General features: G+C 45.9%; 1 protein-coding gene across 2 annotated transcripts in view; it reads left to right on the forward strand.

Moving 5' to 3' along the window:
- The window catches only part of TRUB1 (TruB pseudouridine synthase family member 1), a 50,576-nt gene that overhangs the window by 20,080 nt on the left and 9,943 nt on the right, over positions 1 to 20,553 (forward strand). For both annotated transcript variants that reach the window (XM_056120597.1, XM_056120598.1), the window contains exon 4: positions 9,714 to 9,795. In XM_056120597.1, coding sequence (XP_055976572.1) covers positions 9,714 to 9,795 — 82 coding nt within the window. The remainder of the gene's footprint in view (positions 1 to 9,713; positions 9,796 to 20,553) is intronic.

Here is a 20,553-nt window from a genome sequence, read left to right on the forward strand (position 1 = left end):
TCCTCCCTGACTTTCAGCTCCTTCCTGGACTAAAAGTTTTCTTTTTTACTCGTCCTTCACGCCCTACCGAGGTCACGGGTTGCCACCCACCAGCAGCTCTCCGGCAGGGCCATGGCTCCAGAAGCACAAGGACTTAATGCAGAGCCCGGCAGCTTGCGGCAGAAAAGTGAATGGACTATGCGTTAATCCACGGCACCTTGCCTCCAGAGCCACAGAGCCAATCTCATAATTATCTGGCTCTCGGCAGAAATATTTCCAGGCTTAATAAGTAAAATATCGGAAATCCAAAATCGCGCTATCGCAGCCGTGCGACATCATTTGGTTCTTGTAACCAGCTGTAGAAAACAAATTATTTCACAACGCATTTTCAACAGGTCTGATTTTGGGGTGTAAGCTCTAAACAATAATGGTGCATCTTTTGTCGAAACAGTGAATCTAATCAAAGTAGATAGAGTGCTAATTAGAATTCATCAGCCTCACAGGCATTGGGAGGGGTGGGAGGAGGGTATATTGGGGTTCTTGGTGAAAAATATGTACTGGTGAAGGGAGATGTGTTTGATCATTACATGACTGAGACTTAAACCTGAAAGCTTTGTAACTTTTCCCATAGTGATTCAATAAATAAATAAAAGTTTTCTGTTTTAAACCCTTGCTCTTAATGGGATGTCAATGGCTGATAAAGTGATTTTTTCCCCCTAAATTGTTTCTTTCTTTTTTTTGGGGGGGCACACCCAGCAATGCACAGGGGTAACTCCTGGTTCTACACTCAGGAATTACTCCTGGTGGTGCTCAGGGGACCATATAGGATGCTGGGAATAGAACCCGGGTCGGCCACATGCAAGGCAAACTCCCTACACACTGTGCTATCGCTCCAGCCCCCTAAATTGTTTCTTTTTGAAAACTGTGGACCAAGACCCAAAAACATGTTCATTGCAAACTGAGAACTTTCATAAAATACCATTTCAGTGGTATTTTTCAGTGGAACGTTGCATTGCTAAATGAATTTCTAAACGCCCGTATTTCCTGAGCTTCTCTCCTCAGGGATGCTGGCCCTAGAACCACCGTTTTGAGTGGCAGTGGTCTAAGTAAGCCTTTTTGAAAAATTAAAAACCCCGGAGAACGTGTTCCCTCTGATGTCCCATTTTAGTAATCACTTGGCATAAAACTCCTTGTCTTTGAGTTGGAAAGGATGGTAATGTTTTAGGTAAATGAAAAGTAAATTCCATCTGGCTTGCTCTGCAATTTCAAAAAAAGGGAAAGGTATTAAAAAATAGCAGTCTTAAGCATCAGTACCGGGACAGGGGAGGGGGTGGGAAAAGGCAGTAGTCGCTTGAGGTGCAGCGGGGGGGAGGGCATTTTAATTTATTTTAATTTCTGTTTTTTTTTTTCATTTTGAAGAGGGTAGTTTGGCCTGGGGGGGGGGGGGGTGGGAATAATGGCAGGAGCAACTACTGCCCCTCCCACCCCCCTGTACCAGCACCCCCAACCCCCTTAGTTCTCCCACCCGGGGAAACGCTGACCCAGTCCCAGAGAGAGACATGAGTGCGACCAAACACTCTGTCCTGCTGCACGAGAAACGTCCTCAGAATCCTTTCAACTTGATGCACTTTATACTACCACTGGGAATGGGTGGCGACCCCACAACTTTAAAGCCCAGAATGTTTTTCTCACCTTGATGAGCTATTTTGTTTTCGTCCCAGGAAGGTGACGTGCTCTTCAGACCACCCCCACCTTTCCCCTGCATTCCTTCTCTCGGATGGAGTAAGATGAAAGCCACGGCCCGTCTCTGTGTTTCTTCATCAGTATTCGAGGGAACTGTGTTTTGTCAGTGATCATTTTTTTTTTTTCTCTCGAGACATTTTTCTTCTTGAAAATAGATGCTGTGAGGACTGGAGCAGTAGAATAGTGGGTGAGTCACTTGCCTTGCACTAGGCTGACTCAGGTTTGATCCCCCAGCATCCCACGTGGTTCCTCGAGCACTGCCACGAGTGATCGGCGCGCACAGAGCCAGGAATAAGGCCTGACCATAGCGGGGTGGCCCAAAAATTTAAAACAAAAGAAAAGAAAATAGATGCTTTAGTCTATAGACCAAACTTGATTGCCACTCAATGCCTCTCTTGCAAAACACAGTACCCAAAAGAAGAGAGAGAGAACAAGGGGGAATACCCTGCCACAGAGGCAGGATGGGACGGGGGGGATGGGGGGGGGGATGCTGGGACCTGTGGTGATGGATGATGGGCACTGGTGGAGGGATGGGCACTTGATCATTGTATAACTGAAACCCAAGCACAAAATTTGTAAGTCTATAACTGTACCTCATGGTGTTTCACTAATAAAAAAAGAAAAAAAAAGATAGATGCTTTGATTGAAAATGCTTTGCCTACAGCCAGACTCCACAGTCTCAGGCCTGAGCTCCACAGGGAACCAAATCTGCCGGAAATTTCAGGTACATGGGGTTTTTTTGGCTGAAAAATCCAGGCCTTTTCAAAGTTGGGATGGGTGACACCAACCCTCTCCCTGTATTTCTGGAAGCCCTGGTAGCCCCGCCCACACCTCCAAGCTGCTGCCAAGCCTCTAGCTGGACTGGCTAGTTAAATATCGGGATATTCTGGACATCTCCAAAATCGGACAAACATCGACATGTTTATGGCACAGTAGTAGCACACCAGATTGGATGGGGTGTAATGTAGAAACCAACCAATCTCCACGAACACAAAAGGCTTAACTTGCAAGAACAGCTCAGATAAGGATTTAATGTAAACCCTTAGACAAGGATTCAGTGTCCCACCATGGTGAGATACAACAGTTTCTACAGAAATATTTTTTAATCATTTCATTAGCCATTCAGTGGCGATATAAAATAAGTTATCGTGGGCCTGCTCCGGGGGCAGGCTTGAGTGGTAACTGGGAAGATGGAGACGGTGGTGGGCAGAAGGTGACAGTGCTGGTGGGATTCGGGTTGGAATATTGAATGCCTGTGAGAAATCACCATGAATAACTTTGTAAACCATGGTGTTTAAATAAAGTGGGGGGAAAAAGTGACAAAAATTAAAAATTGGGACCAGAGCCATAGTACAGTGGGAGGGTGCTTGCTTGCTTATGGCTGACCTGGATTCCATCTCTGGCACCCTGTATGGTCCCCTTAGCCTTGTCAGGAGTGATCCCTGAGTTCCAAGCCAGGATTCAGCCCTAAGCACTGCCCAGTGTGGCCCAAAAACAAACAAGAAAAGAAAAGAAAACAGGATAAGGGACAGAGAGATACTCCAGGGTTTAGACACTTGCCTTGAACCCAGGTTCAATCCCCAGTATTACATGTGGTTCCCGAGCACTCTCAGGGGGCATACCTAAGTCTACAACCATCAGTGACTCCTGGGTGATAACAGGTGTGGCCCAAACCCCCCAATCAATCAATAAGTCAATTGCTTAATAAAAGGTAAAGGTAAAGGCCCTCCTGTTGATCGTCGATTTGCTCGAGCGGGCCCAGTAACGTCTCCATTTGAGACTTTGTTGTTACTGTGTCTGGCATATCCAATACTCTCGGTAGCTTGCCGGGCTCTCCGAGAGGGGCGGAGGAATCGAACTCGGGTCGGCCATGTTGGCTGCTTGTAAGGCGAACGCCCTACCCACTGTGCTATCGCTCCAGTAAAACATCTGTTTGAAGATTTTATGTACAGAAGTTGCTTGATAAACGTTATTACCACTTCACATAAGTATTTCACATATCCCCAAAGCCCCTCTCCAGAATTCCAGGCCTGTTGGTCTCTCTAGCTACATGTTCTCTGGACACCGGATCTTTCTTTTACTTCAGGCGAGTTCTGTTGGAAATGTTGACCATGAATTCAGTTTCTGTCATTCCCGCTTGTGAACCTGGGGACCTAGGCAAAACCAGTGCTCCTCAGAAAGAAAAGGCACGCAAAGATTCTCTGGGCATTCAGATTAAAAAAGGAAAACAGAACCTGCTGGTAAGGAATTCAGATTTCTACAACAGATGTAGAAGTGGAACTTCCTAAACTATAACTTAGGTAAAGTGGTTCTGAGAGGCCAGGCTAGCGTAGCCCTTTGGTGGCTTAACCCGAGCATGGGTGTGTGGGTTCTCTAAAGGAAGGACCCAGATGTGTAAGTTCTGACACGATTTTCTTCACATCACACTTCCTTCGTGCAGTCATTCTGCAGAAGCTGGGCGGCAGATGTACTTTGAAATAACAGGCATCGCTGAGGTTTGGAAGACTGTCTTTATTGCCTTTCTTCAGTGCTCATTTAGTTTCTCATGTATGTTTAGAAACCAGATGAGCGGATGGGAGGGTTGGTGTTCTGTTATGAATTAGTATTTTCTATATAAAGACAGATGAATGCTTTTCCAGATGTAGTGCCACTTCCCCCTGCCTCTCCTCCCCCGGCATCTAGGTAGAGTGGTCTAAGAAAAGTTCCGTGTACCTGTGAGCCAAGGGAGTATTTGGACAGGTACCTTTTGTCTCCTCCAACAGTTGAGTGAGTAGGGCGGTCTTACTACCAATAAAAACCTTGAATTCCAAAGAGCATGCAGTTCAGCGTTAACTTCTTTCACTAGGACACAGGACCTTTTTGTTTTGTTTTGTCACTGTGGAATTGTTTTGTGATGAATACATTAATAGAATTTATCGTTCCTGGACATTTTGGAGGAGAAACAATTCGAAAACCCTGTTTGTGTGTAGAGTTGAGATCAATGAAAATAATTGCTTCAAACCCCAGAGGATACGATCGTAACTATTTTCTTCCCTCCTTTCTTGGTGGTGAGGTTTTGTTTCCAGCTAGAAATTAAGCTGTCTGGGTAGGTTTTTTTTTCTTCTTTTTTTTTTTTCAATACTTTGTGGATCACTGAATAGACTTGAAAGATACTATTACCAGGACAAGGGAAAGGTAAGAGAACAGCTCTCGCTGAGATCAGCGTTTCACAGAGTGTAATTGACGGCCCGCTGAGGGCTTTAGGGGGGTCTGAGGACATCAGAACTGTTTCGTGACGTTTGTCTCTTTACTTGCCATCCCACTTGCCCGCCCTGCCCTTTTCCAGGGCCTGCCTGACTCCGAGGGTTCATGGACTGTGTGCTTGTTTGCTATGAACATTTTTCCTTTCCAACACTCAATATTTACAGAGAGTACCCATGTCAAAAGACGTATGCCAAGGTTGCCCAGTAACTTTCCAGTGTTTCCAGAGGCTCTGAAACCACGGGCTTTAAAACTGCCAGATGAGGGCATGTGTCCCTTGGAGAAGAATCCAGCCTGCATCCGACGCAGTGGGAGCGCAGACCCGGCCAGGGTCAGAGGCCGGGCAGACAGAATCTGGGGGTTGGAAACCCTAGCAAGCAGGAGATGTGAGGGGGATGGGAGGAATCTGGCACACAGGAACCGCCCCTGCAGGTGTATCATTCTGTTGGCACTCCCCCGCTCCACCCCAACTAAAAAGCTACTGTGGTCTTTCCATTTAGTAAGCTACGTAGCAGAACAGTGCAAAGTCTAATAATTTGGAAAGATAAGGGCCAATTTAGAAAATGTACGTGGAAAGATAGAACAGTTGTCTGGGGTCATTACATGCCAACCAGGGTGGCCTGAGACCTCAGTAAGATAAGGGGCTGGTGGGGACGGGGGACGGACACACAGCTGTCAGTGTTTGTCATTGCTCCTCTCCCTGTCCCCTCTGCAGGCTGCCCTCTTACTGATGCCTCCTGTCCACAGTGACCTGGAGGTGGGGATCAGTTGGTGCGTGTGTGTTTGTATCTCTCAGGTACCTCGGACAGTACCTGGTCCATTCATAGTCTTTAAGTCTGACCAGATGAGAACGTTACTAGTAGGATGAATGGGATGTGTGTTTCGAGATAGGTCTTAAATTTGTGTTTTACACCAGAAATTTCTTATGAGACCCCTCGAAGCCACAGTGGGTGACCGGGCTTGGGAGGCACTAAGAGGGCAGCTTTGGGCCATCAATCACGTTTCCTCCTTGGGGAAGAAACTGGTCACGGCCCAGGATCTTAGAATCCAGAGACTGAAAAAGCATCCTCTGGTTAGTATACAAGTTAAGGCTCCTGGTTAAAACAGTATTGCAGAGTTGGAAAGATAGTACAGCAGGCAAGGTGCTGGCCAGACTCGGGTTCCATCCCCTACAGCCCGTGCGGTCCCCTGAGCCCCACCAGGAGTGACCCTTGAGTGCCGAGCCAGGAGTAAAGTCTGAGCACCGCCGGGTATGGCCCCAGACCCAAAGCCCTCGTACAACAACCTGGCGTAAAATCCACAGTCTCGTGATTTCACTCTGTCCTTATTATGCAACTAGAAGAATTGCGAGGGCAAAGTTTGGAGCATTTTTTGGCTTCATAGCACCTAATGGAAGCTTGCAGTAGATGGAGAAGTCACCCCAAACCCTGCGACCCTGAGAATCAGGCTGTGTGCACACATGCACGCACACGTACACACAGATACACGTAAACATGCACATGCACACATGCATGCACATATACACATGTAGAACGCACACACACACACACACACACACACAGTAATAGTATTCTTTCCCTTTGCCTACCAGGACTAGATACTGTTATTCCAAACTCTGCTTTTTCTCGTGAGGTATTGCTTTATCCTGGTTTCTACGGTCAGGCGCTGAGGCTCCGTAGTAGAGTTAAACCACTTTTCCCTGCTGCAGTAGAGCCAAGTGTGGCCCTGCCCCCTCCCCCCCCCCCCCCCACCCCGCACCTCTGCCGAACTTCTCCCCAGGCCCACTCAGGCTCACGGTGCACCACACACGAGGCACTGATGCATCTCAGCTGATTGGCTTCATTATCTTGTTCAAAGAATATTTTTCCAAACACTTTTGGGTGTTCTCCCCAGTGGGCACACTCAGGAACCCGGAGACCAATCCAGAGATGCTCGGCCTGGCGGCACCATCCCACTGGTGTGATGCTTGGCCCATTGATGTTGCTCTTCAGGCCTGGCAGTGCTGCTTGGGGTCACCTGGGTCACTTCCCATGGTGCTTGGCAGCGACCCTGGCTATGCACCCAGCAGTTCTGGGTGGGCCATGAGGTGCCAGGACAGAGCTCAGGGCCTCCCACGTGACAGGGCCTTGCTCTACCCACTCCTCTGATCCCACTGCCCACTGAGTTCCGGGATTTTGGGTTTTTTGTTGTTGTTGTTTTTAATGAGTTAAGGGAGTTGGGGAGATAATACAGCAGGTAGGGCGCTTGCCTTGCACACGGATGACCTGGGTTTGATCCCTGGCACCCAGTACGGTCCTCTAAGCACTGCCAGGAGAAATTCTTTTTTTTTTCCCCCCCAATGCCTTTTATTTTATTTATTTATTTATTTTAAAAAATTTTTATTAGTGAGACACCATGAGGTACAGTTGTAGACTTACAAATTTTTGTGCTTGGGTTTCAATTATACAATGATCAAATACCCACCCCTCCACCAGTGCCCATTTCCCACCACCACAGATCCCAGTATCCCTCCCACCCCTCACCCCCCCCACCCCACCCTGCCTCTGTGGCAGGGCATTCCCTTTTGTTCTCTCTCTCCTTTTGGGTGTTGTGGTTTGCAAAAGAGGCAATGGGTGACAATCATGTTTGGTCTATAGTCGACTTTCAGCATGCTTCTCCCATCCTGGGAGGATCCTCCCAACACCCTTTATTTGGTGCTCCCTTCTCTATCTGAGCTGCCTTTTCCCCTAGCATGTGTGGCTGGCCTCCAAGCCATGGAGCAAAATTCCAGGAGGAATTCTTACGTACAGAGCCAGGAATAACACTTGAGCACCACCACATTTGACTCAGAAACAACAAACAACAGCAAAATAAAGTAAATGAGTTAAGTGCCTTGCAGCATTTCCTCCCATGTTGTATATTTGTAAAAGGAAATGTCTTGAGAATAAAAGGTTGATATCAGCATGGGGCACATTGGCTAGTTCTCGGGCAACTTGAATTTTTAAATACTTTCTGGGTGTTTGTCTTTGGTTCCTTCGGTGTTCTCATAAATTTTGAGCTTCCTCTTTTAAAAGTTTCTCCTAGGGGCTGGAGCGATAGCACAGTGGGTAGGGCACCTGAGTGGGTAGGGCACCTTGCATGCGGCCGATCTGGGTTTGAATCCCAGCATCCCATATGGTCCCCTGAGCACCGCCAGGAGTGATTGCTGAGTGCAGAGCCAGGAGTGACCCCTGAGCATCACTGGGCGTGACCCCAAAAGCAAATAAATAAATAAATAAATGTAAAATAAAACAAAAGTTTCTCTTATAGCTACAAATTAGTTTCAGCGGAAATTTGAATTCTGAAGTTTCCCCGCGTCTCCTGTGGCACTTGAGTCGGAGGCCCCTCTGGGTTCCGGAGCCTGACGGCTGTGTGCTCAGGCATCTGTGTGTCACGTGTTTCCCTCACGCCTGGGTCCACAGTCGGCACGTGGTTCATCGGGTGTGGGAGGGGGAAGTGGAGTTTAATTGAGAGAGGGCTATAAACAACAGAGAGTATGAACATGCCCTGGGATGACAAAGAAAACAACCGCTCCTTAGCTAAGAATGAGCTAATTATTGTGAATAACGATCAGTTCTTGGAAGTGACTTTTTCCCCTTGAGAAAGCTTAAGAAGTAGTAGTTTCTCTTTGATAATAAAATACATCTGGGGCCGGAGCGATAATACAGCAGGAAGGGTGTTTGCCTTGCCTCTGTGGTATCCCATGTGGTTCCCCGAGCCCCGCCAGAAGTGATCCCTGAGCACAGCTGGGTGATCCCATAGCACCCTCCCATACCCCTCCCCCCCCAAATAAAACCATGTAATAGTATTTTACCTTTGCTATACTGTTTCTGCTATACTTTACTGAATGAGCAGTACTCACTTCCTACATTTCTCTTTTGTTTAAGTGCAAAATCAAGCTACTAAAATTAGTCTTTTTTTTTTTAATCTGAGAAGTAAAACATTGGAACCAGAGAGATATAGTACAGTGAGTAAAGTGCTTCCCTTCACATAGTCAACCCAAAGTTTGATCCTCAGCACCACATCTAGCCTGCCAGGCATGATTCCTTAGCACAGAACCAGCAGAGTAAGCTCTGAATACCACCAGTGTTGACCCCCAAACCAAAAGAAAGAAAGTAGCAAATTAGGTAAAAGATTTCATTCAAGGGAAAAGGAGGTGCATTAAAAAAAATAATGCATTTATTTTGAAATTAAATTATGTATGTGGAAAGTTGTTGAATCTCAGGACGATCATCTAGTGACCTATTATACCATTCTTTGTACCCAGAGGTTTGATACTTTTCCTTCAAAATCAAAACTGGTTTTAAAAATTGGAATAATAGGACCAGAGGGCTAGTACAGGAGGTTAGGAGCTTTCCTTGCATGTGGCCAGCCCCCGTTCTAATCCCCAGCACTGTGTGTGGTTCCCAAGTGCCGCTGGGAGTCACTCCTGAGCACAGAGCCAGGAGTACCTCCCGAGTGCAGCAGGGTGTGTTTTATATCCTGCCATCCCCCACTCCTTTGTTCTTGAGTTCTAAGTGACATTGGACTCTTTATCATTTTGGCTGGAGTGGAAAGTTAATGACTCCGTCTTATGCACAGGTCTATTTTGTCAATTAATATACAACTGTGGTCTATTACGTTTGCGTCTAAGGTGTATCAGGATGTGCCAAGTATTAGTAAAATTTGGCATGACCTTCGAGCCATGCCTGAGAGCTTCTCTTACGGCCTCCTCTTCTTGTGTCTTCCTCTAGAGGTATATTGCCATTGGAGAACTCGGCAAGGCCACGGACACGCTGGATTCCACGGGCAGAGTAACAGAAGAAAAGCCCTACGGTATGAAGCGCACTCAGTACAATTGTCTGTTCTTGAGAGAGAGAGAGAGAGAGAGAGAGAGAGAGAGAGAGAGAGAGAGATGGAGGGGGAGAGGGAGAGGGAGAGATGAAGGGGGAGAGGGAGAGAGATTGAGAATATTTGTGGCTGGGGTTCCAAGTTCACACTAGCCGTGCGTGGGGTGCCTGGGTGAGGCCCAGAGGCGCTCAGGGGACTTGGTGCTGTCAGGGAGTGAACGTGGGGCCAGCTGTCTCCTCGCCCCAGGAATCAACACTTTCTAAAGAAATCCTTTACTGCCGGTTTCCAGTGATTTTACTTTTCCGTCCATTTTCTTAGGTTTGGAAGTTTAGAAGTTGGTGCTTCTTTGGCATGGGTTTATTGACAATAAATGTCTCTGGGTGGGGGGCGGAGGAGAGGGCTAGGGGGTGCGCATTGTGCATTCTCCTGGCCCTGCTTTGCTTCCAAGCACCACGGGACTCCCCCAGAACTACAGGGGGTGGCAGAGTTTTCCCCATCACTGGGGTCGCATCATTGGGCCGGACATTGTTCTGCTGTGGGACTGCCAGTGGGTCACCGCGGGAGGAGCCCGGGGAGGCGGCCCCTGACACTGCCCGGGAGGCCTCTTATTCCCTCACCTCCCACCCCTCCCAAAAAAGCAAGCAAGCATGTTTTCTTTCTTTCTTTCTTTCTTTCTTTCTTTCTTTCTTTCTTTCTTTCTTTCTTTCTTTCTTTCTTTCTTTTTCTTTCTTTCTTTCTCTCTCCTTCCTTCCTTCCTTCCTTCCTTCCTTCCTTCCTTCCTTCCTTCCTTCCTTCCTTCCTTCCTTCCTTCACAAAATTAAAGTACTTTGTTGTCGTTGTTTCTTTCTTCTTTGGCCCACACCCGGCCAATACTCAGGATTCACTCCTGGTGTCGGTCAAGGGACCATATAGGGTACCGGGGACCGAACGCAGGTCAGCTGCTTACAAGGCAAAGGTCCACCTATAGGTCCTGTACTATAGCTGCAGCCCCTAAGATCAGAGTTTGACGTGCTCAGCATTTTCCCAAATAACCCCCCCTGGTTCCCGCCCCCACCAAAGGGCACGTGAAGTGGATTTAGGATACTCTTCTGTTCAATGAGGAGTGGCTGTCCTGTTGGGTTTCCCCGGTCTCTGTGTGTTTTGAGTGACTTCCCAGCCATTGAAATTAATGTGTCCTTTGAAACTGATCGTGCGCCTCTGCCTTTGTAGTATATTAAAAAAAGAAAAAAATACGTGATGGGGAGGAAGCTGTTTGTCTGGCAGTAAAACAGAGCTTGCCGGGCCCACCATAATTTTCCTACTATTCTTTCTTTCAGCACTTTAGGAAAGGGTAGATAAATGAAATGGTTTCCTAGCAACTCTCACAGTGCCGCTGCTATTTTTAATTCAGCAGTTGCAGTTTTGAACAGTCAGTTCACCTACTTTACTATGTCATCTGTGGTGAGTTATTGTAGACTTTTCTGGGTTTAGGGCCGGTGTTGAGTGTTGTCTTCATTTAGCGAGAGGCAGTTCTTGGTTTTGTGTAGGGTGGCCCGCAGGCTTATGGCTGGGTGCTCCCTTTGGGGGACCCACCTTCCCCTGTTCGTGGTATCTTCACTTGTCCAGTTTGTGTTTATATGTGGCTCACTGGCTTGCTTGACTATTCAAGCGCCATAACGAAAAGTCACTGATTTATCTTTAGTCTTTAAAAAAAAATAGATTTTGCGGCCAGGGATGTGGCTCAGTGGTAGACCACGCGCTTCACTTCTGTGTAGCCTTGGGTTTGAGTTGCAGTTTCAGAGGGGAGTGTGTGTGGTGGTGGGGTGTTATATTAATCTCGAAGTTATTGAGAAAATAATAGCAGACCCTCAATGAATGGGATGCCTAACCGTAATCGTCAGTCAAGCGTTTTAAAGATTTTTGCCCTGCTCTTTATCAATTCATCATTATTCCACAATATTGTAGAATTTCAGGGTATAATTTTCATATTTGTATAAGATCCTCTCTGCCACCAAAGTTCTGATGCCATCCCATTGCCAGAGTGACCCCTTTGCCCATTTTGTCCACCCCGTGCCCTTTTCCTCCGGTATCCACTGTATTAGAACATTTTCCACATTAACAAAGTATAGGGCAGGAGGTGGGCATCAGAGATTTCTAGAGCATATTCAGAAATTTTCTGGGCTTTAATATTGGTCATGTGACTGTGCAGTTCACTGACTGGAGGACATTAGATAAGGAGCAAGGTAAGGAAAATATTTAAACTTACCCTTCACTTCTGCTCTTAAGCTTTTGGGAATTAAGAAGAAATTCTGTATAATTTGCAATCTAATTTATATCATTGCTCTTTCTTTTTTACAAAAAGCTGAACCTGTTAAAATTATTTGCTTATAACCTTGAAATAAATGGAGATATTAAGTCATTTTCTTTGGTTCTCTTTACAATGTATTGAATAGTATTTGTAGTTCCAGAAAATAAAGAGTTGATAGTTTTGCTGATTAGTATGGGTTTTGTCAATTTTATCTGGTTAGTGAATTAGCAAATGTTTATTATTGGTTGAAGCTGCTACAACAGTTATCAAGGTGACAGTAATTAAGCGTAAGACAACCTGTGTCCTAAGGAACATCTGTCAATGAAAAGCTGCATTTTCCACCTTCTGAGCTTTCATACTGATGTTTAAAACTGCTGTTTTCTAATACCTTTGTTATTTTTTTTTTTAAAAAAAGGGTTTTATTTTTTTAATTGAATCACAGTGAGATACAGTTACAAAGTTGTTCATGATTGGATTTCAGTCATGTCATGTTCCAACACCGGTCCTTCACTAATATACATTTCCTACCACCAGTGTCCCCAGTTTCTCTCTTCCTACCCGCCTCTCTCATTCTCTGTCTGTCTCTGTGTCTCTGTCTCTGTCTCTCTCTCTCTCTCATACCTTCTTTTTTTAAAGCTCTTTAACTGCGTTCACTTTTTTCCCCCTTCAAACTGAATTTCATTAAGGAACTGTGATTAATAGTGCTGTCAATCATAGTCTCATTTATACATCATTTCTGCACTCTGCCCACCCCCCAAGTGCTACTTTTGTCCACCAGTGTCCCAGGAGTCCCTCCTCTCCACCCTTCTGACTCCTGTACACCCCTGGTCAACTCAGGTCTGTGGACCAGCTCTCCAGTTTGCTTTCCTTAGATCGTTAGTTGCTCCATACCATGTTTCTCGGTTTCTCACAGATGGAAGAGATCATTCTGTGTCTGTTCCTTTCCTTCTGACTGATGTCACCCAGCATGATACCTGCTAGCTCCATCCTTGTCTCAGCAGGTTGCAAAATCCTTTCTTACTGCCACGTGGTATTCCATCATGTGAACACTTTCTCGATCCATTCACCTATGGTGGGATGTTTGAGTTGTTTTCTTCTCTTGGCATTGCACTAAGCGCTGCAGTGAATGGAGGTGCCCACATATCCTTTTGAATTAGTGTTTTGTGTTTTGGTGCCAAGAAGTGGTAGCTATTGCTGGTTTGCACGCACATTCTTATTTTTTCCAAGGAATCTCCATATTGCTTTCCAGGGAGGTGGAACCACATGACATTCCCACCGGCAGTGAGCACAGTTTCCTTTCTAACCGCATTCCCACCACGCACCACTGGTTATTTCCAGGTGCGTTGACATATGCCATTCTCACAGGTGTAAGATGATTTCTCACTGCTACTTTGATTTGCATTTCCATAACAATATGTGACGATGAGTGCTTTTTCATTTTTCATACGCCTACTAACCCTCCTTGTGTCTTCTCTGAGGAAGTGTCTGTTTATCTCCTCTCCCCACTTTTGGATGGGGTTATTGGATTTTTAATTGGTTTCTTGGTTATTGGTTGAGCGTTGTGAGTGCTTTATAAATCTTGATTATCAGCTCTTTATCTGATGTATTGCGGGTGGATATTTTCTCTCAGTAGTGTGCCTTTTGATTTTAGCTTGAGTTTCTTTTGCTGTGCTAACCCTTTTTAATTTGATGTCGTCCTGTTTGCTTTTTTGCTTTTTTGTTTTTTTGCTTCTGTGGTCAGCTCATTTAAGTGCGGGAGCCTATGAGCCCATTTCCTGGAGAGTTCAGCCTCTCTTTCCTTCCATGTATTTTACGTATTCTAGTCTAATCTCCAGGTCTTTAATCTACTCTGAGTTACTTGTTGTGAATGTTGTGAGATACAGTTCCTATTTCAGTTTACCCAGTTTTCTTGACACCATTTTTTGAAGAGAGTTTCCTTGCTCCACTTGGCGTATTTGGCTCCTTTGTTGCAGATTCACAGGCTCTCCTTAAATACAATTCAGAGATTAACTTCTCTGCCTACACATTCCCAGAACACCAATACAATGTAGTAAATGAAAAGTAAGAAGAAATCAAGGTGACTTATGGGACAGTAGTCACACCCGTAAGTGAATGTGCCCAGACTGAGCCTGTGCAGAACATCTCAGGGCCGTACACGCAGCGCGGCTGTGACGGCCACAGGCGCACATACCTGGAGGCATGTGTGTTCTCTAAGATGACTCAGTACCAGCAGATTCAACACCTGTGAAGCAACCACAATAACCACAAAACCCCAATTCAGCATATGTATTAAAAAAATATATATTTGAAAAAGCATGACTTCTCGTTATGAAATAAAAGTATTTAGCACTGTGTGCTTAAATGAAATTGAGTGTAGCATCAGGTAATAATACTAAGTTGACTTTCCACCACGTAAGTATCTGGTCAGCATCTGAATGTGCTTGAGTGCTTCACTGGGCCTCATTGGAGGACCCCAGACTTATTTCGGCCTACGGCCCCTTTTCAGAAAATGAAACAAAAGCCCTGTGATCTCTTGGAAATCCATCTTCTCTAAGCAAACAAATAGGAAAAAGCCTTCCAGTCGCCTGCACGGCTTCTGCCCTTCTCCCTCTTAGCACCCCCGCCCCCCATTCCAGCACCCTCTAAGCACCAGCAGTGCCACTTTGGGGACCCAGTGCTCCATCGTCCTGCACATTGCACAGTGTCTAACATTTCTGGGCCATTGCTGCTCTGCCCAGTTGTTAGAACATAAAAAAAAATGCAGTTCGTTCATATCTGTGTTGCTGGGGACTGATACCAGCTTTCATGCATGCAGGGTGTTACCACTGAGCCACATACCCGGCCCTAAATGCAGTTCTCATTTGACCTGTTGCCTGCTACAAACATTTAACTGAATTAAGGCAGTACACAGTAAGTGGCAAACAAATGTTCTGAAGTAATTTTGCCCTGTCTGGAGAAGTACTGTATTTAGCTGTGGCTCCAGATAGCTGTGAATTAACTGGGACAAATAGGAAGTCTGCCTCAGTCTACCAGGGCTGGATCGATAACACAACGGCTAGGGCATTTGCCTTGCATGCGGCTGACCCAGTTTCGATTCCTCCCACTCTCTCTGAGAGCCCAGCAAGCTACCGAGAGTATCCTGCCCACATGGCAGAGCTTGGCAAGCTCTTCGTGGCATATTCGATATGCCAAAAACAGTAACAACAAGTCTCACAATGGAGATGTTACTGGTGCCCAGTCGAGCAAATCGATGAACAACGGGAGGACAGTGCTATGGTGCTACTACCTCAGACTCAAAGCTAAAACTTTGCCAGTGGTCCCTTTCCTGTATTTCTTCTGGCGACATCTGTTTTCCCAAATATTGTTTACTTCCCCATATGAAGTATAGATATTTGTATATGAATCCTTAAGCTGTGGGGCTGAGATTGTTTGAGTCTTGGCATCTGCAACAATGTACAGGATATAGATTAAAACATTTAGTGGGTGAATCAATGTACCCAGCTATGGAGACATGTTGCCCAGATGCCCAGAGATCTGTGGGGAAGTAGAAGGACCAGTGAAGCGTCTTCCTCACTGTTGCTGCTTTCCTCACCCACATTCTGGTGTCAGCATCACGTGGTGTCACTGAGCTCATCTGTTCCCCACTGAGCTCGGGCCTTAGGGCCATGGTATCCCCGGCTGGTGGAAATGGGGGTCAGCTCGTCCTGCTGTGGGAATTTCTTTTTTCTTTCCCCTACTATAACTCCTGGAGGGTGTCGGGGGAAGGCGAGAATTGTGGAAGGAAAGATGCAATATTGTCACAAAGAGATGACGTTCATGTACATGTTGGTCTAGAGGGAGGGGCTCTCCCCCCTGCAGGAGCTGAAGAGTCAAGCTGAGCCGTCTGTGGTTTTGTTGAATCACATGAAGACAAGTTGCAATGCAATAAGCAAAGGGTCTTTATTGGCTAACTCGAGCTAGGGCCCTCATCCAGCTCATCGACACTGTGGCAACCTTCTTGGAATGAGCGGTCCCAAGTCTCAAAAGTGAGGGACTTTTATATCATAACATTATATATCAGGGACTTTCTGAGGACCACCCTTTTGGCCACAGTCTGAGAGGCTTTCCACTACTTGTACTTAGCTGATTGGTTATAAGTTGGAGTTACATAAGGGTTATCTAGGGGGCCATCCCTACCTGCATTTGATTGGTGACCCTTAGTTGACCTCACCATGGCTATCTGACTTCAGGGAAATCATGACTCAATTCCAGGTATCTGTGCTCAATTCCAGGAATTCTGGAACCGAAACCTAGGCTTAGCTACTTCTGGCTTCTTTATGAGCCTGTCATGGTGCTGCCTTTGCTCCTCTCTCAGTTTGAACAGCTTTCGCCGGCTAGCATGGAGGTGGGTGTCTGGATGCTTAGGGTGACTTTTGTTTGTGTTGAAACTTTCTAAAACGATAAAGTATTACACAAATAAAATGGAATAAGCCGGAAATGCCCAGCTCAGTAAATCATCAGAAAGCAAAGGCCCCAGGAAACAGTTGTGCTCGGGCACCTGGACCATCCTGGGCCATGTTTGGGACCCTCCAGGACTGTACCCCAGTGAAGCTCAGAGGCCACGTGCTACCAGAGATGGAGCTGGTCGTGGCTACATGCACGACGTGAACCGTCATTCCTATATTATTTCCAAAGCCTTTTTGTTTCTTTCTGTTTAGCTGATTTTAAAATAGAAGATAACAGCTATGGGGGGGGGGGGGTTAGCCTGGCAGTGCCAGCCTGATAGCTTGCTTGGGGCCACCATGGTCACACATGGTGTGTTGAGGTCAGTGGGCACGAAATGCCAGGGATTGAATTAGCGACCTCACACGTGCCAGGTGTGTGCTCTGCTTCTGTGCCCTCATCTTGCCCGCCCTGCCATCCTGTCTCTACAATGTAGTTGATTGAGGTACCAAATATCTTACTAAAAGCTCACTGGAAGACTCAATAGATTTTAAACAAATAACAGCATGTAAAGCCATCTTGTATATATTTTATGAGAGTTTAAAAATTAATTTAAAACAAATACAGTCACATTGATAATTATTTGCTGAGCAAAAAAAAAAAAATAATTAACGAAGTCCTGTGGCACCTCTGTCAAACCCATCTTCTTTCCCTAAGGCTGCTTATTGGGCTGCTTATTGAATACATTGCCTTTTGGCCTTTTATTCTCCATTTCTGTTTAAATTCTGTAATGGTAGTTAGTCTGACAGAGATAATCACTATTACTTGGATCGGACTAATATGTTTTAGACACAGGCTTCACTACTTAATAAATACTCCCTTTCATTCTGAAATACCATGTTTGTTGCAAAATAACTTGCTGCAGAGTCTGTCTCTGATAATGCACGCATCAGATGGGCAAATGGCCCATAAGACTTTCAAATGTCTCTTTGACCTTGAGATTCCATTATTCTTCAGCCAGAATGTCTCGGTGCCGCCGTAACCGCATACACGTTGTGTGAAGCAAAAGCTGTCTTGCATTTCCGGAGTTTAGAATTTCTTCAGTGAAACACAGAGATGGTACCAGCTAGAACTTGTGTGTGATTTATGGCAGAATGGTTTGCATGCATCATACATACCTGAAGTGTTCAGTTAGAGAGATCCCATGCAGGAGAGTGAGAAGAGCCACATCTAGCCTGAGAGACTCTGCAGAGAGACTACAAGGGAGCAGGACAGAGGAATGCTTCACTCCTGGAGCAGGAGTTAGGGAAGGCCTAGGCCTGGCACATCTAGAAAGCTGATGCTCTTATTCTGCTGTGTCATCAACAATGGCCTGCCTGCTTCCCTCCCTCCCTCCCTCTCTCCCTCCCTCTCTCCCTCCTTCCCTCCTTCCCTTCCTTCTTTCCTCCCTCCCTCTCTCCTTCCTCCCTCCCTTCCTCCCTCCCCCTTCCTTCTTTCTTCTTTCCTATTTTCCTACCTTCCTCCCTCCTCTCCTTCCTTCCTTCCTTCCTTCCTTCCTTCCTTCCTTCCTCCCTCCCTCCCTCTCTCCCTCCCTTCCTCCCTCTCTCCCTCCCTTCCTCCCTCTCTCCCTCCCTTCCTCCCTCTCTCCCTCCCTTTCCTGTATGCCTGATCACTTCTTGGCCTGGACTCCCACGCCCACTTCTCTGTGCTTGCACATTTGGCTGCAGTGTGAACCAGCATTTTCACTCCTTTACTTTGGGTGCCAGCTCAAAGCCTCCACCAGGCTTTGCAGTTACTCTAATGATGGCATGGGTGCTTGGGAGGTTCTGAAGGGACCTCCTGGTTCCGTTGGCTCCAGGTGGGCCTCCTGCCCCTGAGCGAGATGTTGGCTTCTCAGTTCTCTGCGGCAGATGAAGCAGATTGAGCCTTTCAGCCTGTTAGCAGTGCAAGTATATTCCTTTTATCCCTTAATCCCTTCCCTTCCCTTCCCGTCCCGTCCAGTCCGGTCCCGTCCCGTCCCATCCCGTCCCGTCCCGTCCCGTCCCTTCCCTTCCCCCTTTCCCCTCCCTCCCCTGCTCCCCCCACCCTCCTTTTCCTGTATGCCTGATCACTTCTTGCCTGGACTCCCACGCCCACTTGTCTGTGCTTGCACACTGCAGTGTGCAGCGTGAAACAGCATTTTCACTCCTTTGAGTGTCAGCTCACGTGCTCCCCAGAGGGCCACTTGCCCTCTCTTTAGTTGTGCTGCTCTCTGGGCATCGCACCCAGTTCTGAGATGCCTATATTTCCCCAGGTGCTGGGGATTGCAGGTAGTGGAGTGCTAGGATAAGACTCAGTGCACGAGGGACTCTTGGGCACTTGAACTCATGACCATAGGCTAGCAAGGCTGGCGCTCCAGGCCACTACCTGTTCCTCCGAACCCCGATAACAGCATTCCTTTCAGCACTCACCAGCATGGAAGTAGGATTTGACTGTCCAGATTTTGGATGTTTTGAATGACTTAGGTGAATAAACTTAGTTAATTTTGGTGCTGCAGTAGAGTAAGACGTTTTTCACACAGCAGACTTCATCATGAGCTGAATCTGTTTGAAAGCAGTGTAAACAAACTGAGATGAGCCCTTTTTGGTCCTGACGTGGGGAAATTCTTTGGGGTTCTGCAGTATCCTCTGAGTCTAGTAGATGCTGGTCTTTTGATTGCGTTTAGCTTGGAAAGGTTAAGTCCTCACTGAGGTTCAGACTCGTTATGTTGATACTAAAGTCTGGGTACAGTATTTCATTCTGTCTTTCAGATTTTATTCTGGGAGGTGAATGAGGACTCCAATGAAATGCAGCCTATATGAATGCTTTAATCAAAAGTTTTCATCTCCTGTAAAGTGAAAAAAGAAACATTGTTCTTTCTTCCCATTGACTGTGTCCTTAATAAGTTAAAGAGGATTTCTGTCATTTCGTTTATTCAATAATAGTTTATTGTTGAATGTGAAATAGGTATCATTTTAGTTGTTAACTAAAATTGTTCTTTAAGGTTGCATCATTCTTTAGTATTACAGCATTTTGAGAGTACTATATAAAAAATGTCATACTACTGATTTGATTTAGATGCTTTATATATATATTTTTTTTTTTTTGCTTTTTTTGGGTCACACCCAGCGATGCACGGGGATTTCTCCTGGTTCATGCACGCGGGAATTACTCCTGGCCGTGCTTGGGGGACCATATGGGATGCTGGGAATCGAACCCAGGTCGGCCGCGTGCAAGGCAAACGCCCTACCCGCTGTGCTATCATTCCAGCCCCAGATTTATATATTTAAAAATATTTTTTGAAATTCATTTGTTTTAAATGTTCAGTAATCATACTTAATTATTCTAGCTGTGTAATTAACTCTTTTTTAAAAATTGATTTGTTTTGGGGCACAAGTCAAATTCTGATTGAGTGTTCACTTATAAGACAGATAAATTCCAAGAGCAGAGAAGGAAAGGAAAGAGATAGATCGAACTTTACTTGCAGGCAGAATTGAGTGGAAATATATAAAATTTATATCACACCATAGAACAATTTTAAGGTCGATCAGGTAAAATGGTAAAGGTGATTGTAGCACTATAGCACTGTCCTCCCGTTGTTTATCAATTTTATCACCCAGGCACCAGTAACGTCTCCATTGTGAGACTTGTTACTGGTTTTTTTTTTTTTGGCATATCGAATACATCATGGGTAGCTTGCCAGGCTTTGCTGTGCCAGCAGAATACTCTCAGTAGCTTTCTGAGCTCTCCGAAAGGGGTGGAGAAATCGAACCCAGGTTGGCTGTGTGCAAGGCAAACGCCCTACCTGCTATGTTATTGCTCTGGCCCGTAAAGGTGATTAATACTCGAAAATCTTTGCTACTGCATTCTTTGTAGTCTTTGATGCCTGGAGAAATTTAGGATATAATTTATGCACATCTTTGTACTTTCTGATCAATTCATTTTGTTATTGTTATTTTTGAACCATGCTCGCTGGTGCTCAGGGCTTACTCCTGGCTCTGTGCTCAGGGCTCACT

The sequence above is a fragment of the Sorex fumeus genome, unplaced genomic scaffold (genome assembly GCF_029834395.1).
Source record: "Sorex fumeus unplaced genomic scaffold, SorFum_2.1 ptg000043l, whole genome shotgun sequence".
Lineage (NCBI taxonomy): Eukaryota > Metazoa > Chordata > Mammalia > Eulipotyphla > Soricidae > Sorex > Sorex fumeus.